Genomic DNA, 26273 nt, shown 5'->3' with positions numbered 1-26273 from the left:
GGTTGCTTTCCTCCCTGGTGTGGGCTAGCAGGCGGGCACGTCTGAGACTGGATACCCTGACCAGGTCACGGGAACTGGGGGGTCTGGCCCTCCCGAATTTCCATTTTTATTACTATGCAGCACAGCTGGCACGTGTCTGGGAGTGGGTTGGCGACCTCGATGCCCTGGCCTTGCACTCACTGATGATACGCCATGACTATCCCGGTGGCTCCCCGTTACAGCTACTCCTTTGCGGTAGCGTCAAAATGTCCTCATTGCCACTGATTAAACAATCCATCCTGATATGGAAATTGGTGCACTCTGTGATGCGAGGCCACGGTGTTGATCCTGATGCCCCACTGGATAATGCTCATGGGCTGCCAGAGCTATGCCGACTTCAGGTCCGGGAGGTCTGGGGACACTGGGGAGTGTACTCTTTAGGCCATTTATATAGCGATGGGACCCTTAACTCATTCCAGCAACTCCAACAGGCACACAATATCCCCTCCGGGTTTTTCTTTCGTTTCCTTCAGCTGAGACACGCTCTGGCCGCCCAGTTTCCGAATGGCCCTCCGGTCCTAGTTGATTCCCCGGTCAAATTAATGCTGCGAACACTGGACTCGGGACACTTGGTCTCGAAGATATATGGTCGTATTCTTCAGATGCACCATAGTGACCCTCTGACTTGTCTCCGGGGTAGATGGGAGTCGGATATAGGTGTGCTATCCGATGATGCATGGAACACTGCCCTGGGATCCCATCGGATCTCCACTTCCTCTGTCAGATACCAGCAAATACAACTATATATTTTACATAGGGTGTATATGACCCCGGTAAGGCTAACACACATTGGGGGATCTCATGGCTCACGGTGCCCTAAGTGTGGAGCCATGGGTGCTGACTTTTGGCATCTGCTCTGGGTGTGCCCTAGCGTGTCTCTGTTCTGGAAGGTTGTTATACGCACCATAATTGATACCGGTATTCCCTCTTCTATATGTACGCCTGTGCTGTGTACATTGCTGGTTGTGGACGAGGAAGCTCTTGATCCGTCCAGCAGGCGATATGTCATCAATCTATGCGCCCTGGCTAGGGTCTGCATAGCCAGGCTGTGGCTGGCTGCTGAGGCCCCGACACCTGGGGCCTGGATATCCCTGGTCAATGAAACTATTGCACACGACAAATTTGTGTTCCTGGCTAGGAAGGTGGAGAAGAAATTATTCACAATATGGGGTAGGTGGTTGGAATCTAGATATTTTCGAGATAGATGATGTTTAGACTTGTACCCCCTTTCCTTTTTTCTTTTAGCCTGGGATGATTTGGGGGTGGGTGCCCTCGCGCCCGGCGTTGCTGTGATGCTACGCTATGTATCATTATACTGCGCTTAACGTGCTATGCTTTTGCTACTATGGATAGTGATGTGTTTGGGTATGCCACGCCCAAACACCGACGAGCTGCGACTGTGTGTTTTATGCAATGTTATCCACTGGCTGTTCCATGTGCCCTGTAAAGGTACAGCTGTTTCTGTGTAATCTGGGTATGTTTGTAGTTTTAGATTTGTTTTGTATGTAAGATGTTAATGCAAAATCAAAAATCAAATAAAAAATTATTGAATTAAAAAAAAAATTGCTGACGTGTCCTCAATTCAGCTCTATCTTCATGGAAGATTAAATAAGGGCTCTTGTGAGACAAGGCTGCTAACTCAGACACCTGCCTTGCAGATGCCAAGGCCAACAGGATGACCACTTTCCAAGTGAGGAATTTGAACTCCACCTTCCGTAAAGGTTCAAACCAATCTGATTGAAGGAACTGCAACACCACATTAAGATCCTATGGTGCCACTGGAGGCACAAATGGAGGTTGAATGTGCAATACGCCTTTCACGAAAAAGTCTGAACTTCTGGAAGGGAGGCCAATTGTTTCTGAAAGAAAACCGATAAGGCTGAAATCTGAACCTTAATTGAGTCCAATTTTAGACCCGCATCCACACCTGCTTGTAGAAAATGGAGAAACCGTCCTAGCTGAAACTCTTCCATAGGAGCCTTCCTGGATTCACACCAAGAAACATATTTCCTCCAAATACGGTGGTAATGTACGGACTTTACCCCTTTCCTGGCCTGAATAAGTGTGGGAATGACTTCACTGGGAATACCCTTACGGGCTAGGATTTTGCATTCAACCGCCACGCCGTCAAACATAGCCGCGGTAAGTCCTGATACACACACGGCCCCTGTTGTAACAGGTCCTCGCGCAGAGGAAGAGGCCAGGGATCTCCAATGAGTAATTCCTGAAGATCTGGATACCAAGCCCTCCTTGGCCAGTCTGGAACAATGAGGATCGCTCGGACCTTTGTTCTTCTTATGATCTTTAGAACTTTTGGAATGAGAGGATGTAGAGGGAACACATACACCGACTGAAACACACACGGTGTCACCAGTGCATCCACTGCTATTGCTTGAGGGTCCCTTGACCTGGAACAATATCTCTGTAGCTTCTTGTTGAAATGAGAAGCCATCATGTCCACTCGAGGAACTCCCCAACGACCTGTCACCTCTGCGAAGACTTCTTGGTGGAGTCCCCACTCTCCTGGATGGAGATCGTGTATGCTGAGGAAGTCTGCTTCCCAGTTGTCCACTCCTGGAATGAAGATCGCTGATAGAGCGCTTGTATGCTTTACCGCCCAACGGAAAATTCTTGTGGCTTCTGCCATTGCCGCTCTGCTTTTTATTCCGCCCTGACGGTTTATGTATGCTACTGCTGTTACACTGTCCGACTAGATCAGTACAGGCAGATCTCGAAGAAGATGTTCCGCTTGCAGAAGGCCGTTGTAAATGGCCCTTAACTCCAGAACTGGAGGGCGGGAGTAGCAAGTCTGCGCTGTATAGGACTGAGACAGCTGGCCATGTGGAGAGTGCCAGAGCTCCCTGAGGGCTCAGTACAAAAATGCAAAATGAAAAAGGGGGTGTGCTCTCTCTACAATGGCGCTGGTCTCTCTTACGGTCACCTATGTATGTGGATAATACCAAGGTGTGAAAGTGTATGTTGAAACACACTGGTATGGTAAATAAAATGGAGATACCTTGTGGCGCTGCCCACCCCCTGGACATATGGCGGACTGTTTTCCTGATCGCCTGGAAGGGAATTCGATCAGAGGAGCCACCAGCAGGGTATTTCCCGGGGTACCCTGCCTTTATTTGACACCTGCGGCTCCTCCACCTGCATCGGTAGGATCACATTCTCCCCATGGCCTGTTCCTAGTCCACTTGTTTTTTTATGTATTGCTTGTTTTTAGACATTGTATGCTAGTATTGTATTAAAATAAGAATTTACTTACCGATAATTCTATTTCTCGGAGTCCGTAGTGGATGCTGGGGTTCCTGAAAGGACCATGGGGGGATAGCGGCTCCGCAGGAGACAGGGCACAAAAAGTAAAGCTTTAGGATCAGGTGGTGTGCACTGGCTCCTCCCCCTATGACCCTCCTCCAAGCCTCAGTTAGGTACTGTGCCCGGACGAGCGTACACAATAAGGAAGGATTTATGAATCCCGGGTAAGACTCATACCAGCCACACCAATCACACTGTACAACCTGTGATCTGAACCCAGTTAACAGTATGATAACAGCGGAGCCTCTGAAAAGATGGCTCACAACAATAATAACCCGATTTTTGTAACTATGTACAAGTAATGCAGATAATCCGCACTTGGGATGGGCGCCCAGCATCCACTACGGACTCCGAGAAATAGAATTATCGGTAAGTAAATTCTTATTTTCTCTATCGTCCTAGTGGATGCTGGGGTTCCTGAAAGGACCATGGGGATTATACCAAAGCTCCCAAACGGGCGGGAGAGTGCGGATGACTCTGCAGCACCGAATGAGAGAACTCCAGGTCCTCCTTAGCCAGGGTATCAAATTTGTAGGATTTTACAAACGTGTTTGCCCCTGACTAAATAGCCGCTCGGCAAAGTTGTAAAGCCGAGACCCCTCGGGCAGCCGCCCAAGATGAGCCCACCTTCCTTGTGGAATGGGCATTTACATATTTTGGCTGTGGCAGGCCTGCCACAGAATGTGCAAGCTGAATTGTATTACACATCCAACTAGCAAAAGTCTGCTTAAAAGCAAGAGCACCCAGTTTGTTGGGTGCATACAGGATAACAGCAAGTCAGTTTTCCTGACTCCAGCCGTCCTGGAACCTATATTTTCAGGGCCCTGACCACATCTAGCAACTTGGAGTCCTCCAAGTCCCTAGTAGGCGCAAGACACCACAATAAGCTGGTTCAGGTGAAACACTGACACCACCTTAGGGAGAGAACTGGGGACGAGTCCGCAGCTCTGCCCTGTCCGAATGGACAAACAGATATGGGCTTTTTTGAGAAAAAAACCACCAATTTGACACTCGCCTGGTCCAGGCCAGGTCCAAGAGCATGTTCACTTTTCATGTGAGATGCTTCAAATCCACAGATTTGACTGGTTTTAAACCAATGTGTTTTGAGGAATCCCAGAACTACGTTGAGATCCCACAGTGCCACTGGAGGCACAAAAGGGGGTTGTATATGCAATACTCCCTTGACAAACTTCTGGACTTCAGGAACTGAAGCCAATTCTTTCTGGAAGAAAAATCGACAGGGCCGAAATTTGAACCTTAATGGACCCCAATTTGAGGCCCATAGACACTCCTGTTTGCAAGAAATGCAGGAATCGACCGAGTTGAAATTTCTTCGTGGGGCCTTCCTGGCCTCACACCACGCAACATATTTTCGCCACATGTGGTGATAATGTTGTGCGGTCACCTCCTTTCTGGCTTTGACCAGGGTAGGAATGACCTCTTCCTGAATGCCTTTTCCCTTAGGATCCGGCGTTCCACCGCCATGCCGTCAAACGCAGCTGCGGTAAGTCTTGGAACAGACATGGTACTTGCTGAAACAAGTCCCTTCTTAGCGGCAGAGGCCATAAGTCCTCTGTGAGCATCTCTTGAAGTTCCGGGTACCAAGTCCTTCTTGGCCAATCCGGAGCCATGAGTATAGTTCTTACTCCTCTACGTCTTATAATTTTCAGTACCTTAGGTATGAAAAGCAGAGGATGGAACACATACACCGACTGGTACACCCACGGTGTTACCAGAACGTCCACAGCTATTGCCTGAGGGTCTCTTAACCTGGCGCAATACCTGTCCCGTTTTTTGTTCAGACGGGACGCCATCATGTCCACCTTTGGTAATTCCCAACGGTTTACAATTATGTGGAAAACTTCCCCATGAAGTTCCCACTCTGCCGGGTGGAGGTCGTGCCTACTGAGGAAGTCTGCTTCCCAGTTTCCATTCCCGGAATGAAACACTGCTGACAGTGCTATCACATGATTTTCCGCCCAGCGAAAAGTCCTTGCAGTTTTTGCCACTGCCCTCCTGCTTCTTGTGCCGCCCTGTCTATTTACGTGGGCGACTGCCGTGATGTTTTATCCCACTGGATCAATACCGGCTGACCTTGAAGCAGAGGTCTTGCTAAGCTTAGAGCATTATAAATTTACCCTTAGCTATATTTATGTGGAGAAAAATCTCCAGACTTGATCACACTCCCTGGAAATTTTTTCCTTGTGTGACTGCTCCCCAGCCTCTCGGGCTGGCCTCCGTGGTCACCAACATCCAAAACTGAATGCCGAATCTGCGGCCCTCTAGAAGATGAGCACTCTGTAACCACCACAGGAGAGACACCCTTGTCCTTGGATATAGGGTTATCCGCTGATGCATCTGAAGATGCTATCCGGACCATTTGTCCAGCAGATCCCACTGAAAAGTTCTTGCATGAAATCTGCCGACTGGAATTGCTTCGAAGGAAGTCACCATTTTTTTACCATGGCCCTTGTGCAATGATGCACTGATTTTAGGAGGTTCCTGACTAGCTCGGATAACTCCCTGGCTTTCTCTTCCGGGAGAAACACCTTTTTCTGGACTGTGTCCAGAATCATCCCTAAGCACAGGAGACTTGTTGTCGGGATCAGCTGCGATTTTGGAATATTTAGAATCCACCCCTGCTGTTGTAACAGTATCCGAGATAGTGCTACTCCGACCTCCAACTGTTCCCTGGACTTTGCCCTTATCAGGAGATCGTCCAAGTAAGGGATAATTAAGACGCCTTTTCTTCGAAGAAGAACCATCATTTCGGCCATTACCTTGGTAAAGACCCGGGGTGCCGTAGACAATCCAAACGGCAGCGTCTGAAACTGATAGTGACAGTTCTGTACCACGAACCTGAGGTACCCTTAGTGATAAGGGCAAATTTGGGACATGGAGGTAAGCATCCCTGATGTCTCGGGACACCAGATAGTCCCCTTCTTCCCGGTTCGTTATCACTGCTCTGAGTGACTCCATCTTGATTTGAACCTTTGTAAGTGTTCAAATTTTTTTAGATTTAGAATAGGTCTCACCTAGCCTTCTGGCTTCAGTACCACAATATAGTGTGGAATAATACCCCTTTTCTTGTTGTAGGAGGGGTAATTTAATTATCACCTGCTGGGAATACAGCTCGTGAATTTTTTCCCATACTGCCTCCTTGTCGGAGGGAGACCTTGGTAAAGCAGACTTCAGGAGCCTGCGCAGGGGAAACGTCTCGACATTCCAAACTGTACCCCTGGGATACTACTTGTAGGATCCAGGGGTCCTGTACGGTCTCAGCGTCATGCTGAGAGCTTGTCAGAAGCGGTGGAACGCTTCTGTTCCTGGGAATGGGCTGCCTGCTGCAGTCTTCTTCCCTTTCCTCTATCCCTGGGCAGATATGACTCTTATAGGGACGAAAGGACTGAAGCTGAAAAGACGGTGTCTTTTTCTGCAGAGATGTGACTTAGGGTAAAAACGGTGGATTTTCCAGCAGTTGCCGTGGCCACCAGGTCCGATGGACCGACCCCAAATAACTCCTCTTCCTTTATACGGCAATACACCTTTGTGCCGTTTGGAATCTGCATCACCTGACCACTGTCGTGTCCATAAACATCTTCTGGCAGATATGGACATCGCACTTACTCTTGATGCCAGAGTGCAAATATCCCTCTGTGCATCTCGCATATATAGAAATACATCCTTTAAATGCTCTATAGTCAATAAAATACTGTCCCTGTCAAGGGTATCAATATTTTTAGTCAGGGAATCCGACCAAGCCACCCCAGCTCTGCACATCCAGGCTGAGGCGATCGCTGGTCGCAGTATAACACCAGTATGTGTGTATATACTTTTTATGATATTTTTCCAGCCTCCTGTCAGCTGGCTCCTTGAGGACGGCCCTATCTATAGACGGTACCGCCACTTGTTCTGATAAGCGTGTGAGCGCCTTATCCACCCTAAGGGGTGTTTCCCAACGCGCCCTAACTTCTGGCGGGAAAGGGTATACCGCCCATATTTTCTATCGGGGGGAACCCACGCATCATCACACACTTCATTTAATTTATCTGATTCAGGAAAAACTACGGTAGTTTTTTCACATCCCACATAATACCCTCTTTTGTGGTACTTGTAGTATCAGAAATATGTAACACCTCCTTCATTGCCCTTAACGTGTGGCCCTAATAAGGAATACGTTTGTTTATTCACCGTCGACACTGGATTCAGTGTCCCTGTCTGTGTCTGTGTCGACCGACTAAAGTAAACGGGCGTTTTAAAACCCCTGACGGTGTTTTTGAGACGTCTGGACCGGTACTAATTGTTTGTCGGCCGTCTCATGTCGTCAACCGACCTTGGCGCGTGTTGACATTATCACGTAATTCCCTAAATAAGCCATCCATTCCGGTGTCGACTCCCTAGAGAGTGACATCACCATTACAGGCAATTGCTCCGCCTCCTCACCAACATCGTCCTCATACATGTCGACACACACGTACCGACACACAGCACACACACAGGGAATGCTCTGATAGAGGACAGGACCCACTAGCCCTTTGGAGAGGGAGAGGGAGAGTTTGCCAGCACACACCAAAAACGCTATAATTATATAGGGACAACCTTATATAAGTGTTTTCCCTTATAGCATCTTTTTTATATATTTCTAACGCCAAATTAGTGCCCCCCCTCTCTGTTTTAACCCTGTTTCTGTAGTGCAGTGCAGGGGAGAGCCTGGGAGCCTTCCCTCCAGCCTTTCTGTGAGGGAAAATGGCGCTGTGTGCTGAGGAGATAGGCCCCGCCCCTTTTTCGGCGGCCTCGTCTCCCGCTCTTAACGGATTCTGGCAGGGGTTAAATATCTCCATATAGCCCCCGGAGGCTATATGTGAGGTATTTTTAGCCAAAAAAGGTTTTCATTTGCCTCCCAGGGCGCCCCCCTCCCAGCGCCCTGCACCCTCAGTGACTGCCGTGTGAAGTGTGCTGAGAGGAAAATGGCGCACAGCTGCAGTGCTGTGCGCTACCTTAAGAAGACTGAGGAGTCTTCTGCCGCCGATTCTGGACCTCTTCTCGTTTCAGCATCTGCAAGGGGGCCGGCGGCGAGGCTCCGGTGACCATCCAGGCTGTACCTGTGATCGTCCCTCTGGAGCTAATGTCCAGTAGCCAAGAAGCCAATCCATCCTGCACGCAGGTGAGTTCACTTCTTCTCCCCTAAGTCCCTCGTTGCAGTGATCCTGTTGCCAGCAGGACTCACTGTAAAATAAAAAACCTAAGCTAAACTTTTCTAAGCAGCTCTTTAGGAGAGCCACCTAGATTGCACCCTTCTCGGCCGGGCACAAAAATCTAACTGAGGCTTGGAGGAGGGTCATAGGGGGAGGAGCCAGTGCACACCACCTGATCCTAAAGCTTTACTTTTTGTGCCCTGTCTCCTGCGGAGCCGCTATCCCCCCATGGTCCTTTCAGGAACCCCAGCATCCACTAGGACGATAGAGAAATTCCATTTTATTTACCATACCAGTGTGTTTCAACATACACTTTCACACCTTGGTATTATCCACATACATAGGTGACCGTAAGAGAGACCAGCGCCATTGTAGAGAGAGCACACCCCCTTTTTCACTTAACTCCAGAACGTTTATGTGGAGACAAGTTTCCTGACTTGACCATCTTCCTTGGAAGTTTTCTCCCATTGTGACTGCCCCCCAGCCTCTGAGGCTTGCATCCGTGGTCACTAGGATCCAGTCCTGTATCCCGAACCTGCGCCCCTCTAGGAGGCGAGAGCTGTGCAGCCACCACAGGAGTGATACCCTGGTCTTGGAAGACAGGATTATCCTCTGTTGCATGTGTAGATGGGACCCGGACCACTTGTCCAACAGGTCCCACTGGAACACCCTGGCATGGAACCTGCCAAACTGAATGGCCTCGAAGGCCGCAATCATCTTCCCCAGCAACCGAATGCATTGATGGATTGACACTCTTGCTGGTTTCAAGATTTGTTTGACCAGACTCTGAAGTTCCAGAGCCTTTTCCACAGGAAGAAAGACTCTCTGTAGTTCTGTGTCCAATATCATTCCCAAAAACGACAACCACGTCGTCGGAATCAACTGTGATTTTGGCAAGTTTAGGAGCCAACCATGTTGTTGAAGAACTGTCATGGAGAGTGCAACGTTTCGGACCAACTGGCCCCTGGATCTCGCCTTTATCAGGAGATCGTCCAAGTATGTGATAATTGTGACTCCTTGCTTGCGAAGGAGAACCATCATCTCCGCCATCACTTTGGTGAAAATCCTCTGAGCCGTGGACAGACCAAACGACAACATTTGAAATAGGTAATGACAATCCTGAATTGCAAGTCTCAGATAAGCCTGATGCGGAGGATAAATGGGAACATGTAAATAGGCATCTTTTATGTCCACCGATACCATAAAATCCCCTTCCTCCAGACTGGAGATCACTGCTCGGAGGGACTCCATCTTGAATTTGAATCTCTTTAGGTAGAAATTCAGGGATTTCAGGTTTAGGATTGGTCTGACCGAGCCGTCCGGCTTCGGGACCACAAACAGGCTCGAATAAAAACCTTCTCCCTGTTGTGACTGGGGAACCTTGACGATAACTTGATTTTGACACAATTTTTGTATTGCGTTGCAAACTACCTCCCTGTCCGGGAGAAAAGCTGGTAAGGCCGATTTGAAAAACCGGCGAGGGGGGACGTCTTGAAACTCCAGCTTGTACCCCTGGGATACTATTTGTAAAATCCAAGGGTCTAGGTTCGAACGATCCCAAAACTGACTGAAAAGTTTCAGACGGGCCCCCACCGGTGCGGACTCCCGCACAGGAGCCCCAACGTCATGCGGTGGAATTGGCAGAAGCCTGGGAGAACCTCTGCTTCTGGGAGCCCGACAAGCCTGGAGATCGTTTACCTCTTCCCCTTCCTCTAGTAGCAAGGAAGGAAGAACCTCGGCCCTTTTTGAATTTATTGGGCCGAAAGGACTGCATCTGATAATGGTGCGGTTTCTTTTGTTGTGGAGGAACATAAGGTAAAAAGGATGACTTACCTGCGGTAGCCGTAGATACCAAATCATCAAGGCCGTCTCCAAATAAGGCCTTACCTTTATATGGCAGAGATTCCATAATTTTCTTGGAGTCAGCATCAGCATTCCATTGGTGAATCCACAACCATGGCATTGGCCTTTGATCCCAAAAGACCAATATCTCTCGCAGCTTCCTTAAGTTATGCTGCAGCGTCCTTGATATAACCCAGCGTCAAGAGGATGCCATCCCTAACTAGGATATCTATATCAGATGACAAGTTATCTGCCCACTTTTCGATAGCACTACTTACCCACGCAGATGCAATGACAGGTCGGAGTAGTGTACCCGTGGTCACATAAATGGACTTCAACGTAGTTTCTGGTTTACGATCCGCAGGATCCTTAAGGGCCGCCGTGTCAGGTGACGGGAGAGCCACCTTTTTAGACAAACGAGACAAGGCCTTGTCCACGGTGGGGGGTGACTCCCACTTTTCCCTATCCGTCGAGGGAAACTGATAAGCTGCCATAATTCTTTTGGGAATCTGAAACTTTCTGTCAGGACCTTCCCAAACTTTTTCAAATAGCGTGTTCAGTTCATGAGAGGGAGGAAACGTTATCTCAGGTTTCCTTTCTTTATACATACAGACCCTTTTATCAGGGACAGCCGGGTTCTCAGTGATATGTAATACATCTTTAACCGCCACAACTCTTATACTGAATGCTTTTAGCCAATTTTGGTTCTAACCTGGAATCGCTATAGTCGACACTGGAATCAGTGTCCGTGTCTGTATCAGTTTCTGCCAACTGGGCCAACGTACGTTTTTGTGACCCTGAGGGGACCTGACTTTGGAATAACATATCTTCCACAGATTTCTTCTATGCCTGGGTCTGTGACTCAGACTTATCTAGCCTCTTACTAATAAGAGCCACATTAGCATTCAAAGCGTTGAACACATTTACCCAATCAGATGTCGGCGGTGCCGACAGGGTCACCCCCGCAGCCGTCTGTGTCCCTAATACAGCCTCCTCCTGGGAAGAGCCTTCAGCCTCAGACATGTCGACACACGTGCACCAAACACCCACAGACACACCGGGCATATAGGGGACAGACCCACAGTAAAGTCTGTCAGAGGGGTTTTGCCAGCTCACAACCCTGCGCTGAGAAAACGGGTCTGAAAGCGCCAAGATAATGCCTCAAACCTATAGCGCTTTTATCACATATATATATTGCACCAATTATATGCCTCCCCCCTCCGTTTTGCACCCCTGGTACTTGTCAGTGAGGAGGACCAGCGTCTCCCTCCCCCCCCCCCCCTCCCCCTGCAGTGCCGGGTGAGTGGGAGCTTGGAGCGCAGCGTCTGCACGGTACCTCAGAAAATGCAGTTACTGAAGTTGAAGTCTTCTTTTCTTCGGTTACTCACCTGTCTTCTGACTTCTGGCTCTGAAAGGGGGTGACGGCAGGCTGCGGGAGCGAGCATCTGAGCGTACCCAGCGATCAAGCCCTCAGGAGCTAATGGTGTCCTGTAGCCAGAAGCAGAGCCCTTGAACTCACTGGAAGTTGGTCATACTTCTCTCCCCTAAGTCCCACGAAGCAGGGAGACTGTTGCCAGCAGCCTCCCTGAACATAAAGAACCTAACAAAAAAGTATTTTCAGAGAAACTCAGTAGAGCTCCCTGTAGTGCGTCCAGTCTCACTGGGCACAATTCTAAAACTGGAGTCTGGAGGAGGGGCATAGAGGGAGGAGCCAGTTCACACCCTTTCAAAGTCTTAAAGTGCCCATGTCTCCTGCGGATCCCGTCTATACCCCATGGTTCTAATGGTGACCCCAGCATCCTCTAGGACGTATGAGAAATATAAACAGAAGTCAAATAGACCAAACACAGAATAAAGCCAAGGTTGATAATAATAATCTGGCTAATTACACATGAACAATGATCACTGTTACAGTTTTCAGTTATCTAACCGTAAAGATAGCCGCTTCTTTATCCATCTCAATTTTCACGAGTACTGAATCCTCAGTATAGCCACGGAACTCTGCGCTTACCTCTTCTAGAGTTTAATGGAGTGCATGCAGGGCTTTCTGGCTTGGACTCTGTTGAAGTGTCTGCTGTCCTGCTACTGCTGCTTTGGGATGACTGGTTCAGTACCTGGTAGTTGTCAGCTTGCCCAGTTCGACTCATGCACATAAGAGAAATGCCAGATAACAGTATACTGCTCGACAGGATCACTGCTGTGCTGATGATCTGCAATAAACAAGAATGAATATGGAAACACAGATATCACTACCGACATCGCTTCAGTCTTCAATACGGGATGTAGTCAAAAGGTTGACAATAACAATGTTGACATTCATGTTGACACCACGTCAACAGCTATGATGACATTGTTAAAATGTTGACAGGTGAAATGTAGACACTATCAGAATGCAGATATTAGGATTAGGTTGCAGGCGTTAGGGTTAGGCACCAGGGGGTGGTCAGGGTTAGGCACCAGGGGGAGGTCAGGGTTAGGCACCCTGGGGAGGTCAGGGTTAGGCACCTGGGGGTGGTTAGGCACCAGGGGGAGATTAGGGTTAGGCACCAGGGGGGAGGCTATGCACCAGGGGGAGGCTATGCACCAGGGGGAGGTTAAGGTTAGGTTCAAGGGGGTGGTCAGGGTTAGGCACCAGGGGGAAGTCAGGATTAGGCACCCGGGGGAGGACAGGAATAGACACCCGGGGGAGATCAGGAATAGGCACCCGGGGGAGGTCAGGATTAGGCCCCGGCACAGGGGGGAGGTCAGGGTTAGGCACCAGGGGGGAGGTTATGCACAAGGGGGAGGTAAGGGTTAGGGTTAGGCTCCAGGGGGAGGTTAGGGTTAGGCTCCAGGGGGAGGTTAGGGTTAGGCTCCAGGGGGAGGTTAGGGTTAGGCTCCAGGGGGAGGTTAGGGTTAGGCTCCAGGGGGAGGTTAGGGTTAGGCTCCAGGGGGAGGTTAGGGTTAGACTCCAGGGGGAGGTTAGGGTTAGATTCCAGGGGGAGGTTAGGGTTAGACTCCAGGGGAAGGTTAGGGTTAGGCTCCAGGGGAAGGTTAGGGGGGGGAAGGTTAGGGTTAGGCTCCAGAGGGTGGTTAGGGTTAGGCTCCAAGGGGTGGTTAGGGTTAGGCTCCAGGGGGTGGTTAGGGTTAGGCTCCAGGGGGAGGTTAGACACCAGGGGGAGGTAAGGGTTAGACACCAGGGGGAGGCTATGCACCAGGGTGAGGTTAGGGTTAGGCACCAGGGGGGAGGCTATGCACCAGGGGGAGGTTAGGGTTAGGCTCCAGGGGGTGGTCAGGGTTAGGCACCAGGGGGTGGTCAGGGTTAGGCACCAGGGGGAGGTTAGGGTTTGGCACCAGGGGGAGGTTAGGGTTTGGCACAAGGGGAAGGTTAGGGTTTGGCACCAGGGGGAGGTTAGGGTTAGGCTCCAAGGGGAGGTTAGGCTCCAGGCGGTGGTTAGGCACCAGGGGGAGGTGAGGGTTAGGCACCAGGGGGGAGGCTATGCACCCAGGGGAGGTTAGGGTTAGACACCCGGGGGGAGGCTATGCACCAGGGGGAGGTTAAGGTTAGGCACCCGGGGGAGGTCAGGATTAGGCACCAGGGGGAGGTCAGGATTAGGCACCAGGGGGAGGTCAGGGTTAGGCACCAGGGGGAGGTCAGGGTTAGGCACCAGGGGGAGGTCAGGGTTAGGCACCAGGGGGAGGTCAGGGTTAGGCACCAGGGGGGAGGCTATGCACCAGGGGGAGGTTAGGGTTAGGCACCAGGGGGAGGTTAAGGTTAGGCTCCAGGGGCTGGTCAGGGTTAGGCACCAGGGGCTGGTCAGGGTTAGGCTCCAGCGGGAGGTTAGGGTTAGGCTCCAGGGGGAGGTTAGGGTTAGGCACCAGGGGGGAGGCTATGCACCAGGGGGAGGTTAGGGTTAGGCTCCAGGGGGTGGTCAGGGTTAGGCACCAGGGGAGGTTAAGGTTAGGCTCCAAGGGGTGGTCAGGGTTAGGCACCCGGGGGAGGTTAAGGTTAGGCTCCAGGGGGTGGTCAGGGTTAGGCACCAGGGGGAGGTTAGGGTTAGGCACCAGGGGGAGGTTAGGGTTAGGCACCAGGGGGAGGTTAGGGTTAGGCACCAGGGGGAGGTTAGGGTTAGGCACCAGGGGGAGGTTAAGGTTAGGCACCAGGGGGAGGTTAAGGTTAGGCACCAGGGGGGAGGCTATGCACCAGGGGGAGGTTAGGGTTAGGCACCAGGGGGAGGTTAAGTTTAGGCTCCAGGGGGTGGTCAGGGTTAGGCACCAGGGAGATGTTAAGGTTAGGCACCAGGGAGATGTTAAGGTTAGGCACCAGGGAGATGTTAAGGTTAGGCACCAGGGGGAGGTTAAGGTTAGGCTCCAGTGGAAGGGTTAGGGACATACTTGCCTACTTTTGCAAAGTAGTTTCAGTGACACTATAGCTTGGACTCTAATGCGCCACATAGATCGCGGCACGCCAATGTGGAGGGCGTGTTACATTCCACCCAAAGGGCGTGTCTATCTCCACCTATGGGCATATCTATTGTCACTCAGGGGGGTGTCATGCAGTGGCAGGTAAAAACTAAAGTACAAAGCGCAATACTGGCTACACACCGACATCACAGCTACATTACACAGCAGGGCTACACACCTACATTACACAACAGGGCTACACACAGACATCACAGCTACATTACACAGAAGGGCTACACACCCACATCACACCTACATTACTCGGCAGGGCTACATATTGACATCACACCTACATCATTATACACGTAGAAATGTGAGCTATACATGTGACAGACATTAATCCGGCCCTGGTGGCAACTACTGCTTTAAAATTGAAATGTTAATGTGTTTACATTTCTTTATTTTAAACAGGCCACCATGGGAGGAAGAGACCACTGCTGCAACCCAACTGCCTCTTCTGCCGAGAAACAGCCTCAGATGTGAGACCTCACCCAGCGTGCTAGCGATTCAGTGCTAGACGGCCATCGCTACCCACAACCCCACGGCAGTGCCGGCGGCTGGCCTTTAAACAGCATATGTTGCAAGGTCTCCCCTGCAGGCCCCGGACTCGTGCAAGGCTGGCTACGGGCAGTGGGAATCTGGGAGCTGATGGTCAATTTGCAGTGCAGCGGGGAACTTAGGCAAAAAGCGGGTCGGCAAGTCTGAGTCATAAATAAATGGGCTATGGGGGTAATTCCAAGTTGATCGCAGCATCAAATTTGTTAGCAGTTGGGCAAAACCATTTGCACTGCAGGTGTGGCAGATTTAACATTTGCAGAGAGAGTAAAGGGGGGTACTCACGGGAGAGATGTGTGCTGAGCGATCTTAACACAGACCGCTCAGCACACATCTCTCACCCCGCTCAGCACAGCGAGATGTGCTGAGCGAGGGGGAAAGCCGACGGGGGGGCCGCTCACTTCACACAACGGTGAAGTGAGCGACCCGCTAGATTGAGCCTGCATGCAGCTCAATCTAGCATCGGCGATAGCGATGCGCGGGGCCGCGCATCGCTATCGCTGGAGGGCATACACACGGCAGATCCGTGCTTAAAATCTAAGCAATCTAGCAAGATTGCTTAGATTTTAAGCCCGGATCTCTCCGTGTGTACCCCCCTTTAGATTTGGGTGGGTAGTGTTCAAACTGAAATCTAAATTGCAGTGTAAAAATAAAGCAGCCAGTATTTACCCTGCACAGAAACAAAATAACCACCCAAATCTAACTCTCTCTGCAAATGTTATATCTGCTCCCCCTGCAGTGCACATGGTTTTGACCAACTGCTAAAAAATTTCCTGCTGCGATCAACTTGGAATTACCCCCTATAGGTATTTTCTCACTCTGCAGCCCATCCCCGCCACCTTTCTCTATACAGCTACTGGGTAACATCTCATATGTTTATCACTACCAACTAATCATGTTTTCAGAATATACCCAAAAAAAGCTCAAAGAAATACTTTCAGGTGAGCTAAAATTGCCTGACACATGGAAATCCCCACATTAAAATATGCACCAAGTACGAGTCATGATGATTCGCCACAAGGGGGGAGGGGGGAGGGGGGAGGGGAAGGGGGGCAGTAAGGTGTGATGGTAAGAAAATAGGGAACATTATTCTGTATCTGGTGGTTTGCAGCTGCTGTATAACACCAGAGTGACACATATTTTGGAATATACATATAGTAGCTCTCTGTAATGATGCCAGCAGTAGTGCCTCAGCCAGAGGGGCATGCTGGCATCACACAATGGGTGTGAGAGTGGGTTACACAATGGCAGCTGGAGTAGGATGCATATGGACACAGAAGAGCCGTCCAGCAGTGCCAGCAGCCAGTGTTAATGTTCTGCTCACTGGCTACATTGAGAGGGGTGATGGGGTAGGTGGTGCTGACTCCACAAAAGCCTGTGATACAGTAAATGCACCATTCCTTCCCTTAACAGAAGCTCCCAGCACTGAAGATGGCTACAGTACAGTTACAGGGGCTGGAGTTACCCTCTCTCCTGGAGCGCACCCATCTTGGGCGCAAGAGCGCATCTGTTGCAATGTCTCCCATGTAGGATCCACCTCCTGGCATTTCCACACTCACACATGCAAAGCCTGGATATTTTGCAGAGGGACACTGTGACTGGAAAACCAAGAGGACTAGCAAGGTTTGTGGGGCAGTGGGAACCTCAAGTAAAAAACGTGATCTTCCCGCTGACTGTGGGAGGGTAGGCAAGCCTGGTTAGGTATAGCAGAGAAATACTTACCAGACCACTGCAGAATCGGAGGTCACATGACCATCGAGACCCAGAAGACACTGCTGGGCCACCAGGGATGATATGGTCACATTTCATCACTGTCTACGTGGTCAATGTCAACATTATGACAATTCAACATAATGATTGATAAATGTCGACATATTATACCCAACCCATTCAAGATACCGAAGAATAAATGTAGTGCTACACAAATATCAGGGCTAACCATTAAGGCTTCAAACACCATGTTTAACTGCAATCATTTGGAGGCGTTTACACAAAAGCTGAATTAAGGCCGCATTGCATGCATGGATAAAAATGCAGATAATCTCCCGTCTGCAGAGGTGTACAGTTACTATCCATATGCTTGGTTTCATAGCCGATGGCATTATCAGTGCGCACTAGCAATATATCCATCTGAGAAACAGGCATAGAGTCACGTATGCTTACACACCCTCGCTAAACTTTGAACGATAATGTATTGTTACCACCCAATTTCTCCAATCAGCCATCAGTGGAGATGCAAACAAGTTGCATATAGCTGCTAATCGCCTGTAGATGCCTGAGCTCAGCTCTGGCTATTAAATATGATGATCGTTCAAAAATGAAGGCAAGTGATTGGCCTGCTGCACCCATCTAAGAAGCACTTGCTTTGCTCTGACGTTCCCTCTCCCTACATTAAGCGCATGTTACACTACGCAGCAGGGAAGCTTTGGTGTGAACTAATGAACATACTTCTAATGCTTTCAAAGTATAAGATTTTAATTAGCTTTGCCTATTTTATAAGCTCTCAAACTTCACTAATGAATGGCCTAAAGGGAGGCCGATGTCAAGAAAAAAGGCGTTATGGTAGACTTAGCATTGTTAACTCTCTTTCTGCGAGGTACATTGGGTTCCACAGGGAAACATTGGGTGTAGAGTGGATCTGGAGCCAGAGGCACCAACAGGTAAAGCTTTATCTGTCCCAGGATGCATAGGGGCCTCCTCTATAACCCTGCCTCCAGGCACTGAGAGCTCAGTTTTGATAACCAGTCCAATGTAGGAGCAGGCAAGAGAGAAGGCAGATGTTAGACAAATAAGAACACATTCACACAACAGGAGTAGGTACCAGTAGCTAATGCCATACAAACCCAAAGAAGCTAGGTGCGTCAGGGTGGGCGCCTTGTGGAACCCAATGTACCTCGCAGAAAGAGTTAACAATGGTTAGTCTACCATGACTCTCCTTTTCTGCAGCAGGTACATTGGAAACATCGGGGATGTCCTAAAGCAGTTCCTCAAGGGAGGGAACGCGCCTCAGCATATGTGAGAATCCAGAGACCAAAAGAAGCATCCTGGGAGGCAAAAGTATCAAAGGCATAGAACCTAAGAAACGTGTTCACAGAGGACCACGTAGCCGCCTTGCACAACTGTTCTGCGGACGGGCCACGGCGGGCTGCCCAAGAAGGTCCAACAGACCGGGTAGAATGGGCCTTAATCAAAGCAGGAGCTGGAAGACCAGCTTGCTCGTAAGCATGTGCAATCACCATTCTAATCCATCTGGCCAAGGTTTGCTTGTTCGCAGGCCAGCCACGTTTGTGGAAACCATACTGGTTAAAAAGGGTAAACAATACTAAAAAGAAAAAAGATTTTTGTCAAGGCGCTGACTTTAATTAGGGAGAATTTCCCAAACTGACTTCCCACTTCAATCTGGGTGTACTGCAGCTTCAAAAAGGGAGAACACTGATTCTCCCAAGAAGTACCACCAAACAAAAATAATAATAATTGAAGCGCTGTACAGCCAGATATATTATTATAAATTTATTTAAAAAACACATACATATACATACAACAACACTAAACACACGGCCGGTGTAAATTAAAATCAATTTGATAATTAATTCCAAAATTCATTGATACTACACACTAACCATTGGATATACATCATGCAATATTCTCTAAGAAAGTGCAACAAACAACTCAGTACTTGTTAGTTGATTAATTGATGTACATTAGTCCTCAGAAAAGACTTTGTTAGTCCTTCAGTAGTTTGAGCCTCAGTTCAAATCAAATGAACATGCAGATCATTTAGTGCAAATTGATGTTAGAAACACTATCCACAACTGTTAATCAAACACTGCATGCATAGATGGATATAAGCCTCTGCTGAGGTTTGAAGCAAGATTGCAATTGATTAGTGAATAATCAGAGAATATCTGTAGCAATGTCTATAGTCACGATTAATGTGTTTCCAAATTAGTACATTTTAAAAGTTTTTGTTAGTAAATGGCATGCACTCACAACTTGGCACATTCCCCGTTGCTACGGGCGATGAAAAGGACACTGGAATCTTGGTTGGCTTTTCGTGCAGTGATTACCCCCAGTACCTGCAGATTGTACTGGGAGCCGATCCCCCCTCCAGCTAGACAATTGCTGTATGACACTTTAGCTTGTCCGGGGTCCCGCCGCACCAAGTCCGTTAATTGATGTCCAAATGGTTAGCAGGTCGCAGCCGTGCATAAAGATCCAACTCTACGCGTTTCTCCGCCTCTATACTCGGCGGCTTCCTCAGGAGTAATAAATCTTATGCTCCCATTCATTCATTTAAGTAGTGGGAACTTTTTGTATTTCCGGGCGCTTTGTCCGTATACACGCGCTTGCGCATTACATGCGCTCCACTTGCGTGTCACCGCTCCTCAGATTCCACAGCCGACTTATTTGCACATGCGCCCTACGTATATTATTTCCGTAGTCACACTGACTGGTGCATGTGTAGTTCAAGCGCAGCAGATTTCATTCAAAGGCTCATTTGTTATTTCTTCCAAATTAGTATCATTATAAATTACGATTCCAGCGGTACATTATTTCACATCATAGTCGCAAGAATATTTTACACTTCTCCAATTAATTAGACATTCTTATTCCATTAATGCAGCACATTGTATTATCTACTCTGTACTTGTAATCACCACTTATTTAGATACATCTGAAATCATAATAGAAATCGGGCGGCATAATCTAAAGAAAAAAAGGAACCCTGCATATCTCATAGGAGATGCGTTTCTACACTGTCACACCATAATTACACAATATGAGAAATCCTCCCCATTATAGTACATGATGTCAATCCCACAATTACTGTTAATAATAAAGAATTGATAAAAAAAATAATAAAATATAATGATAAAAACATGATCAGAGACATAAATATATAGATGACAATAATATTTGCATAGACCAAATGATTATACTTATAAGTCCATGATTCTTATCTACCCCATGGATCGATCACCAACCCTGATGACCATCAAATGAGGCCCCGACAATTAAGCCCCATGTCGAGTCAGTACTCGGATGACACCCCCCAATCATTAACATAATAATATTCCTAAGAGGCTCATATGACTCCCACAATCCATCTATTATAAGTGGCATACTTGGTTCCCTGTACGGGATTCGTTTTAATGAATATTATTTAACTCTACTGTGTCGTTTAAACCATACGGTACTAAGGTCCCTAACCGGAAAATCCAATATGCCTCTCTCTTACATAAGAGGCCAAAACGATCTCCTCCTCGTGCTGTTTTTCTTATCTGTTCGATACCGAACATCTGGATGTTGTTTATATTCCCTAGTTTACAACTGGTAATATGGGTATAAAGACTTTGTTTCCTTAATTTATTCCCTATATTTCTCTTATGCTCCATCAGCCTCTCATGTACCGTTCTGGTCGTCCGACCTACGTACTGTTTCTTACAGCCACAAATCAATAAATAAATGACAAAAGAAGACTTGCAATTAATAAAATCCTTAATATCAAATGATTCTCCTGTATTTAAGGACTCAAAGGTCGTCACTTTTCGGTGACAAAAGGAACAAGTTTGACATTTAATATTCCCACACTTGTGGAAGCCCAATGGCTTCTCAGGAAACCAGCTCGATGTAATCTTACCAGACCCTATATTCTTCATATGGCTAGGTGCTAACTTTATTTTAAGATTGTCAGACCTTCTAAACGTTACCTTATCACTACACCCCGATCCCTTATTAAGAATTTCATCCATCTTCAACAAGGAATGATTTTTCTTTATGATTTTTCTAATGTCATAGGCATGTGAATTGTATTTTGTCACGAAATTTGCTGATCTATCATCTACCCCCTCCTGTTGTTGATCGCCATCCCTTGTTTTTCTTCCCTGTAATAACTGAACCCTATCAATCTGGCATACCTCCCCATAAGCCTTGGTCACTACATCCCGAGGATAGCCTTGTTCAAGGAAGGACATCTTCAACTTTTCTGCCTGGTGATTGAACATTTCTATGGAAGAACAATTTCTTTTATGTCTAATAAACTGACTCTTAGGTATGTTGTCACGCCATTTTTGCAAATGGCTACTCCCATAATTTAAATAGCGGTTTTGATCAACCTCCTTAGTAAAGGTGCAGGTCTTCAATTCATCATCCTTCACCTCTAGAGAGATATCCAAGTATGAAATATCAGTTAAACTATATGTGTAAGTGAACTTTAAACCAAAACAATTAGTGTTTAAACTAGTCAAAAAAGTGATAAGTGACTCCTCACCACCACCCCAAATTAAAAACAGATCATCAATAAACCGACAATACAGGACGAGATCCGCACCGAGCCCGCCCCCCCACACATGTTCCTCTTCAAAGCGGCCCATGTATAGGTTCGCGAAACTCGGCGCGAACCTCGTCCCCATCGCGGTTCCTTTCAACTGTAAATAATAATTGGAATTGAAAATAAAATAATTGTGATGAAGTATAAATTCAATGGACTGTTTTAGAAATTCACATAGTTCTTTTGTTAACGATCCATCTGTTTTCAAATAGTGCTCAGCTGTAGCTACACCTAAGTCCTGCGGGATATTAGAATAAAGTGCTTCTACATCACAAGTGACTAAATAATAACCCCTTTTCCACCGAACATTGTGAATAATATTAAGAAAATGTGTAGTGTCCTTAATAAAGGATTTTAAATTGCGTACATGTCTTTGTAAAAAAGAATCCACATAATGTGACAAATTGTTAGTGAGTGAATCAACCCCCGAAATAATCGGGCGACCTGGTGGAGAAATAAGAGTTTTATGTATTTTTGGCAAATGGTAATACGTGGGTGTGACTGGGTGAGCTGTAAATAAAAATTTGAAAGTGTCCTTAGATATCACTCCAGAGGTCAGGGCTAGAGAAAGCATATTCTTCAACTTAATTTGAAAGCCAGTTGTCGGGTTGGTGGATAGTTTCTTATAAACAGTCTGATCGTCTAACTGTCTATAAGCCTCCAGAAGATAGTCGCTTCTATTCTGGAGTACTATCCCACCCCCCTTGTCTGCCGCCTTTATTATTAATTCATTATCCATACTTAGACTTTTAATAGCCAGTCTTTCTCCCTTAGATAAATTATCCTTAAAATAACTTTTCTCCGCCCTGTTACATAAATGGGGTTCTATGCTTCACATCAAAAGGAGACGGTCAGATTTCTACCCTCTACAATATCGTGGGGTTTATGTAGAACATTTCTATAAATCAACCTTGGAAGACTTTCGGACCTTATGTAACAGGGCGGAGAAAAGTTATTTTAAGGATAATTTATCTAAGGGAGAAAGACTGGCTATTAAAAGTCTAAGTATGGATAATGAATTAATAATAAAGGCGGCAGACAAGGGGGGTGGGATAGTACTCCAGAATAGAAGCGACTATCTTCTGGAGGCTTATAGACAGTTAGACGATCAGACTGTTTATAAGAAACTATCCACCAACCCGACAACTGGCTTTCAAATTAAGTTGAAGAATATGCTTTCTCTAGCCCTGACCTCTGGAGTGATATCTAAGGACACTTTCAAATTTTTATTTACAGCTCACCCAGTCACACCCACGTATTACCATTTGCCAAAAATACATAAAACTCTTATTTCTCCACCAGGTCGCCCGATTATTTCGGGGGTTGATTCACTCACTAACAATTTGTCACATTATGTGGATTCTTTTTTACAAGGACATGTACGCAATTTAAAATCCTTTATTAAGGACACTACACATTTTCTTAATATTATTCACAATGTTCGGTGGAAAAGGGGTTATTATTTAGTCACTTGTGATGTAGAAGCACTTTATTCTAATATCCCGCAGGACTTAGGTGTAGCTACAGCTGAGCACTATTTGAAAACAGATGGATCGTTAACAAAAGAACTATGTGAATTTCTAAAACAGTCCATTGAATTTATACTTCATCACAATTATTTTATTTTCAATTCCAATTATTATTTACAGTTGAAAGGAACCGCGATGGGGACGAGGTTCGCGAACCTATACATGGGCCGCTTTGAAGAGGAACATGTGTGGGGGGGCGGGCTCGGTGCGGATCTCGTCCTGTATTGTCGGTTTATTGATGATCTGTTTTTAATTTGGGGTGGTGGTGAGGAGTCACTTATCACTTTTTTGACTAGTTTAAACACTAATTGTTTTGGTTTAAAGTTCACTTACACATATAGTTTAACTGATATTTCATACTTGGATATCTCTCTAGAGGTGAAGGATGATGAATTGAAGACCTGCACCTTTACTAAGGAGGTTGATCAAAACCGCTATTTAAATTATGGGAGTAGCCATTTGCAAAAATGGCGTGACAACATACCTAAGAGTCAGTTTATTAGACATAAAAGAAATTGTTCTTCCATAGAAATGTTCAATCACCAGGCAGAAAAGTTGAAGATGTCCTTCCTTGAACAAGGCTATCCTCGGGATGTAGTGACCAAGGCTTATGGGGAGGTATGCCAGATTGATAGGGTTCAGTTATTACAGGGAAGAAAAACAAGGGATGGCGATCAACAACAGGAGGGGGTAGATGATAGATCAGCAAATTTCGTGACAAAATACAATTCACATGCCTATGACATTAGAAAAATCATAAAGAAAAATCATTCCTTGTTGAAGATGGATGAAATTCTTAATAAGGGATCGGGGTGTAGTGATAAGGTAACGTTTAGAAGGTCTGACAATCTTAAAATAAAGTTAGCACCTAGCCATATGAAGAATATAGGGTCTGGTAAGATTACATCGAGCTGGTTTCCTGAGAAGCCATTGGGCTTCCACAAGTGTGGGAATATTAAATGTCAAACTTGTTCCTTTTGTCACCGAAAAGTGACGACCTTTGAGTCCTTAAATACAGGAGAATCATTTGATATTAAGGATTTTATTAATTGCAAGTCTTCTTTTGTCATTTATTTATTGATTTGTGGCTGTAAGAAACAGTACGTAGGTCGGACGACCAGAACGGTACATGAGAGGCTGATGGAGCATAAGAGAAATATAGGGAATAAATTAAGGAAACAAAGTCTTTATACCCATATTACCAGTTGTAAACTAGGGAATATAAACAACATCCAGATGTTCGGTATCGAACAGATAAGAAAAACAGCACGAGGAGGAGATCGTTTTGGCCTCTTATGTAAGAGAGAGGCATATTGGATTTTCCGGTTAGGGACCTTAGTACCGTATGGTTTAAACGACACAGTAGAGTTAAATAATATTCATTAAAACGAATCCCGTACAGGGAACCAAGTATGCCACTTATAATAGATGGATTGTGGGAGTCATATGAGCCTCTTAGGAATATTATTATGTTAATGATTGGGGGGTGTCATCCGAGTACTGACTCGACATGGGGCTTAATTGTCGGGGCCTCATTTGATGGTCATCAGGGTTGGTGATCCATCCATGGGGTAGATAAGAATCATGGACTTATAAGTATAATCATTTGGTCTATGCAAATATTATTGTCATCTATATATTTATGTCTCTGATCATGTTTTTATCATTATATTTTATTATTTTTTTATCAATTCTTTATTATTAACAGTAATTGTGGGATTGACATCATGTACTATAATGGGGAGGATTTCTCATATTGTGTAATTATGGTGTGACAGTGTAGAAACATCTCCTATGAGATATGCAGGGTTCCTTTTTTTCTTTAGATTATGCCGCCCGATTTCTATTATGATTTCAGATGTATCTAAATAAGTGGTGATTACAAGTACAGAGTAGATAATACAATGTGCTGCATTAATAGAATAAGAATGTCTAATTAATTGGAGAAGTGTAAAATATTCTTGCGACTATGATGTGAAATAATGTACCGCTGGAATCGTAATTTATAATGATACTAATTTGGAAGAAATAACAAATGAGCCTTTGAATGAAATCTGCTGCGCTTGAACTACACATGCACCAGTCAGTGTGACTACGGAAATAATATACGTAGGGCGCATGTGCAAATAAGTCGGCTGTGGAATCTGAGGAGCGGTGACACGCAAGTGGAGCGCATGTAATGCGCAAGCGCGTGTATACGGACAAAGCGCCCGGAAATACAAAAAGTTCCCACTACTTAAATGAATGAATGGGAGCATAAGATTTATTACTCCTGAGGAAGCCGCCGAGTATAGAGGCGGAGAAACGCGTAGAGTTGGATCTTTATGCACGGCTGCGACCTGCTAACCATTTGGACATCAATTAACGGACTTGGTGCGGCGGGACCCCGGACAAGCTAAAGTGTCATACAGCAATTGTCTAGCTGGAGGGGGGATCGGCTCCCAGTACAATCTGCAGGTACTGGGGGTAATCACTGCACGAAAAGCCAACCAAGATTCCAGTGTCCTTTTCATCGCCCGTAGCAACGGGGAATGTGCCAAGTTGTGAGTGCATGCCATTTACTAACAAAAACTTTTAAAATGTACTAATTTGGAAACACATTAATCGTGACTATAGACATTGCTACAGATATTCTCTGATTATTCACTAATCAATTGCAATCTTGCTTCAAACCTCAGCAGAGGCTTATATCCATCTATGCATGCAGTGTTTGATTAACAGTTGTGGATAGTGTTTCTAACATCAATTTGCACTAAATGATCTGCATGTTCATTTGATTTGAACTGAGGCTCAAACTACTGAAGGACTAACAAAGTCTTTTCTGAGGACTAATGTACATCAATTAATCAACTAACAAGTACTGAGTTGTTTGTTGCACTTTCTTAGAGAATATTGCATGATGTATATCCAATGGTTAGTGTGTAGTATCAATGAATTTTGGAATTAATTATCAAATTGATTTTAATTTACACCGGCCGTGTGTTTAGTGTTGTTGTATGTATATGTATGTGTTTTTTA

At 46.4% G+C, this 26273-nt stretch overlaps 1 protein-coding gene across 3 annotated transcripts in view; it reads right to left on the bottom strand.

Moving 5' to 3' along the window:
* The window catches only part of GPR155 (G protein-coupled receptor 155), a 187653-nt gene that overhangs the window by 51692 nt on the left and 109688 nt on the right, over positions 1-26273 (bottom strand). For all 3 annotated transcript variants that reach the window (XM_063933431.1, XM_063933432.1, XM_063933430.1), the window contains exon 10: positions 12409-12607. In XM_063933431.1, coding sequence (XP_063789501.1) covers positions 12409-12607 — 199 coding nt within the window. The remainder of the gene's footprint in view (positions 1-12408; positions 12608-26273) is intronic.

This window comes from Pseudophryne corroboree, chromosome 7, assembly GCF_028390025.1.
Source record: "Pseudophryne corroboree isolate aPseCor3 chromosome 7, aPseCor3.hap2, whole genome shotgun sequence".
NCBI lineage: Eukaryota > Metazoa > Chordata > Amphibia > Anura > Myobatrachidae > Pseudophryne > Pseudophryne corroboree.
This window is presented reverse-complemented; position numbering and strand designations above follow the sequence as displayed.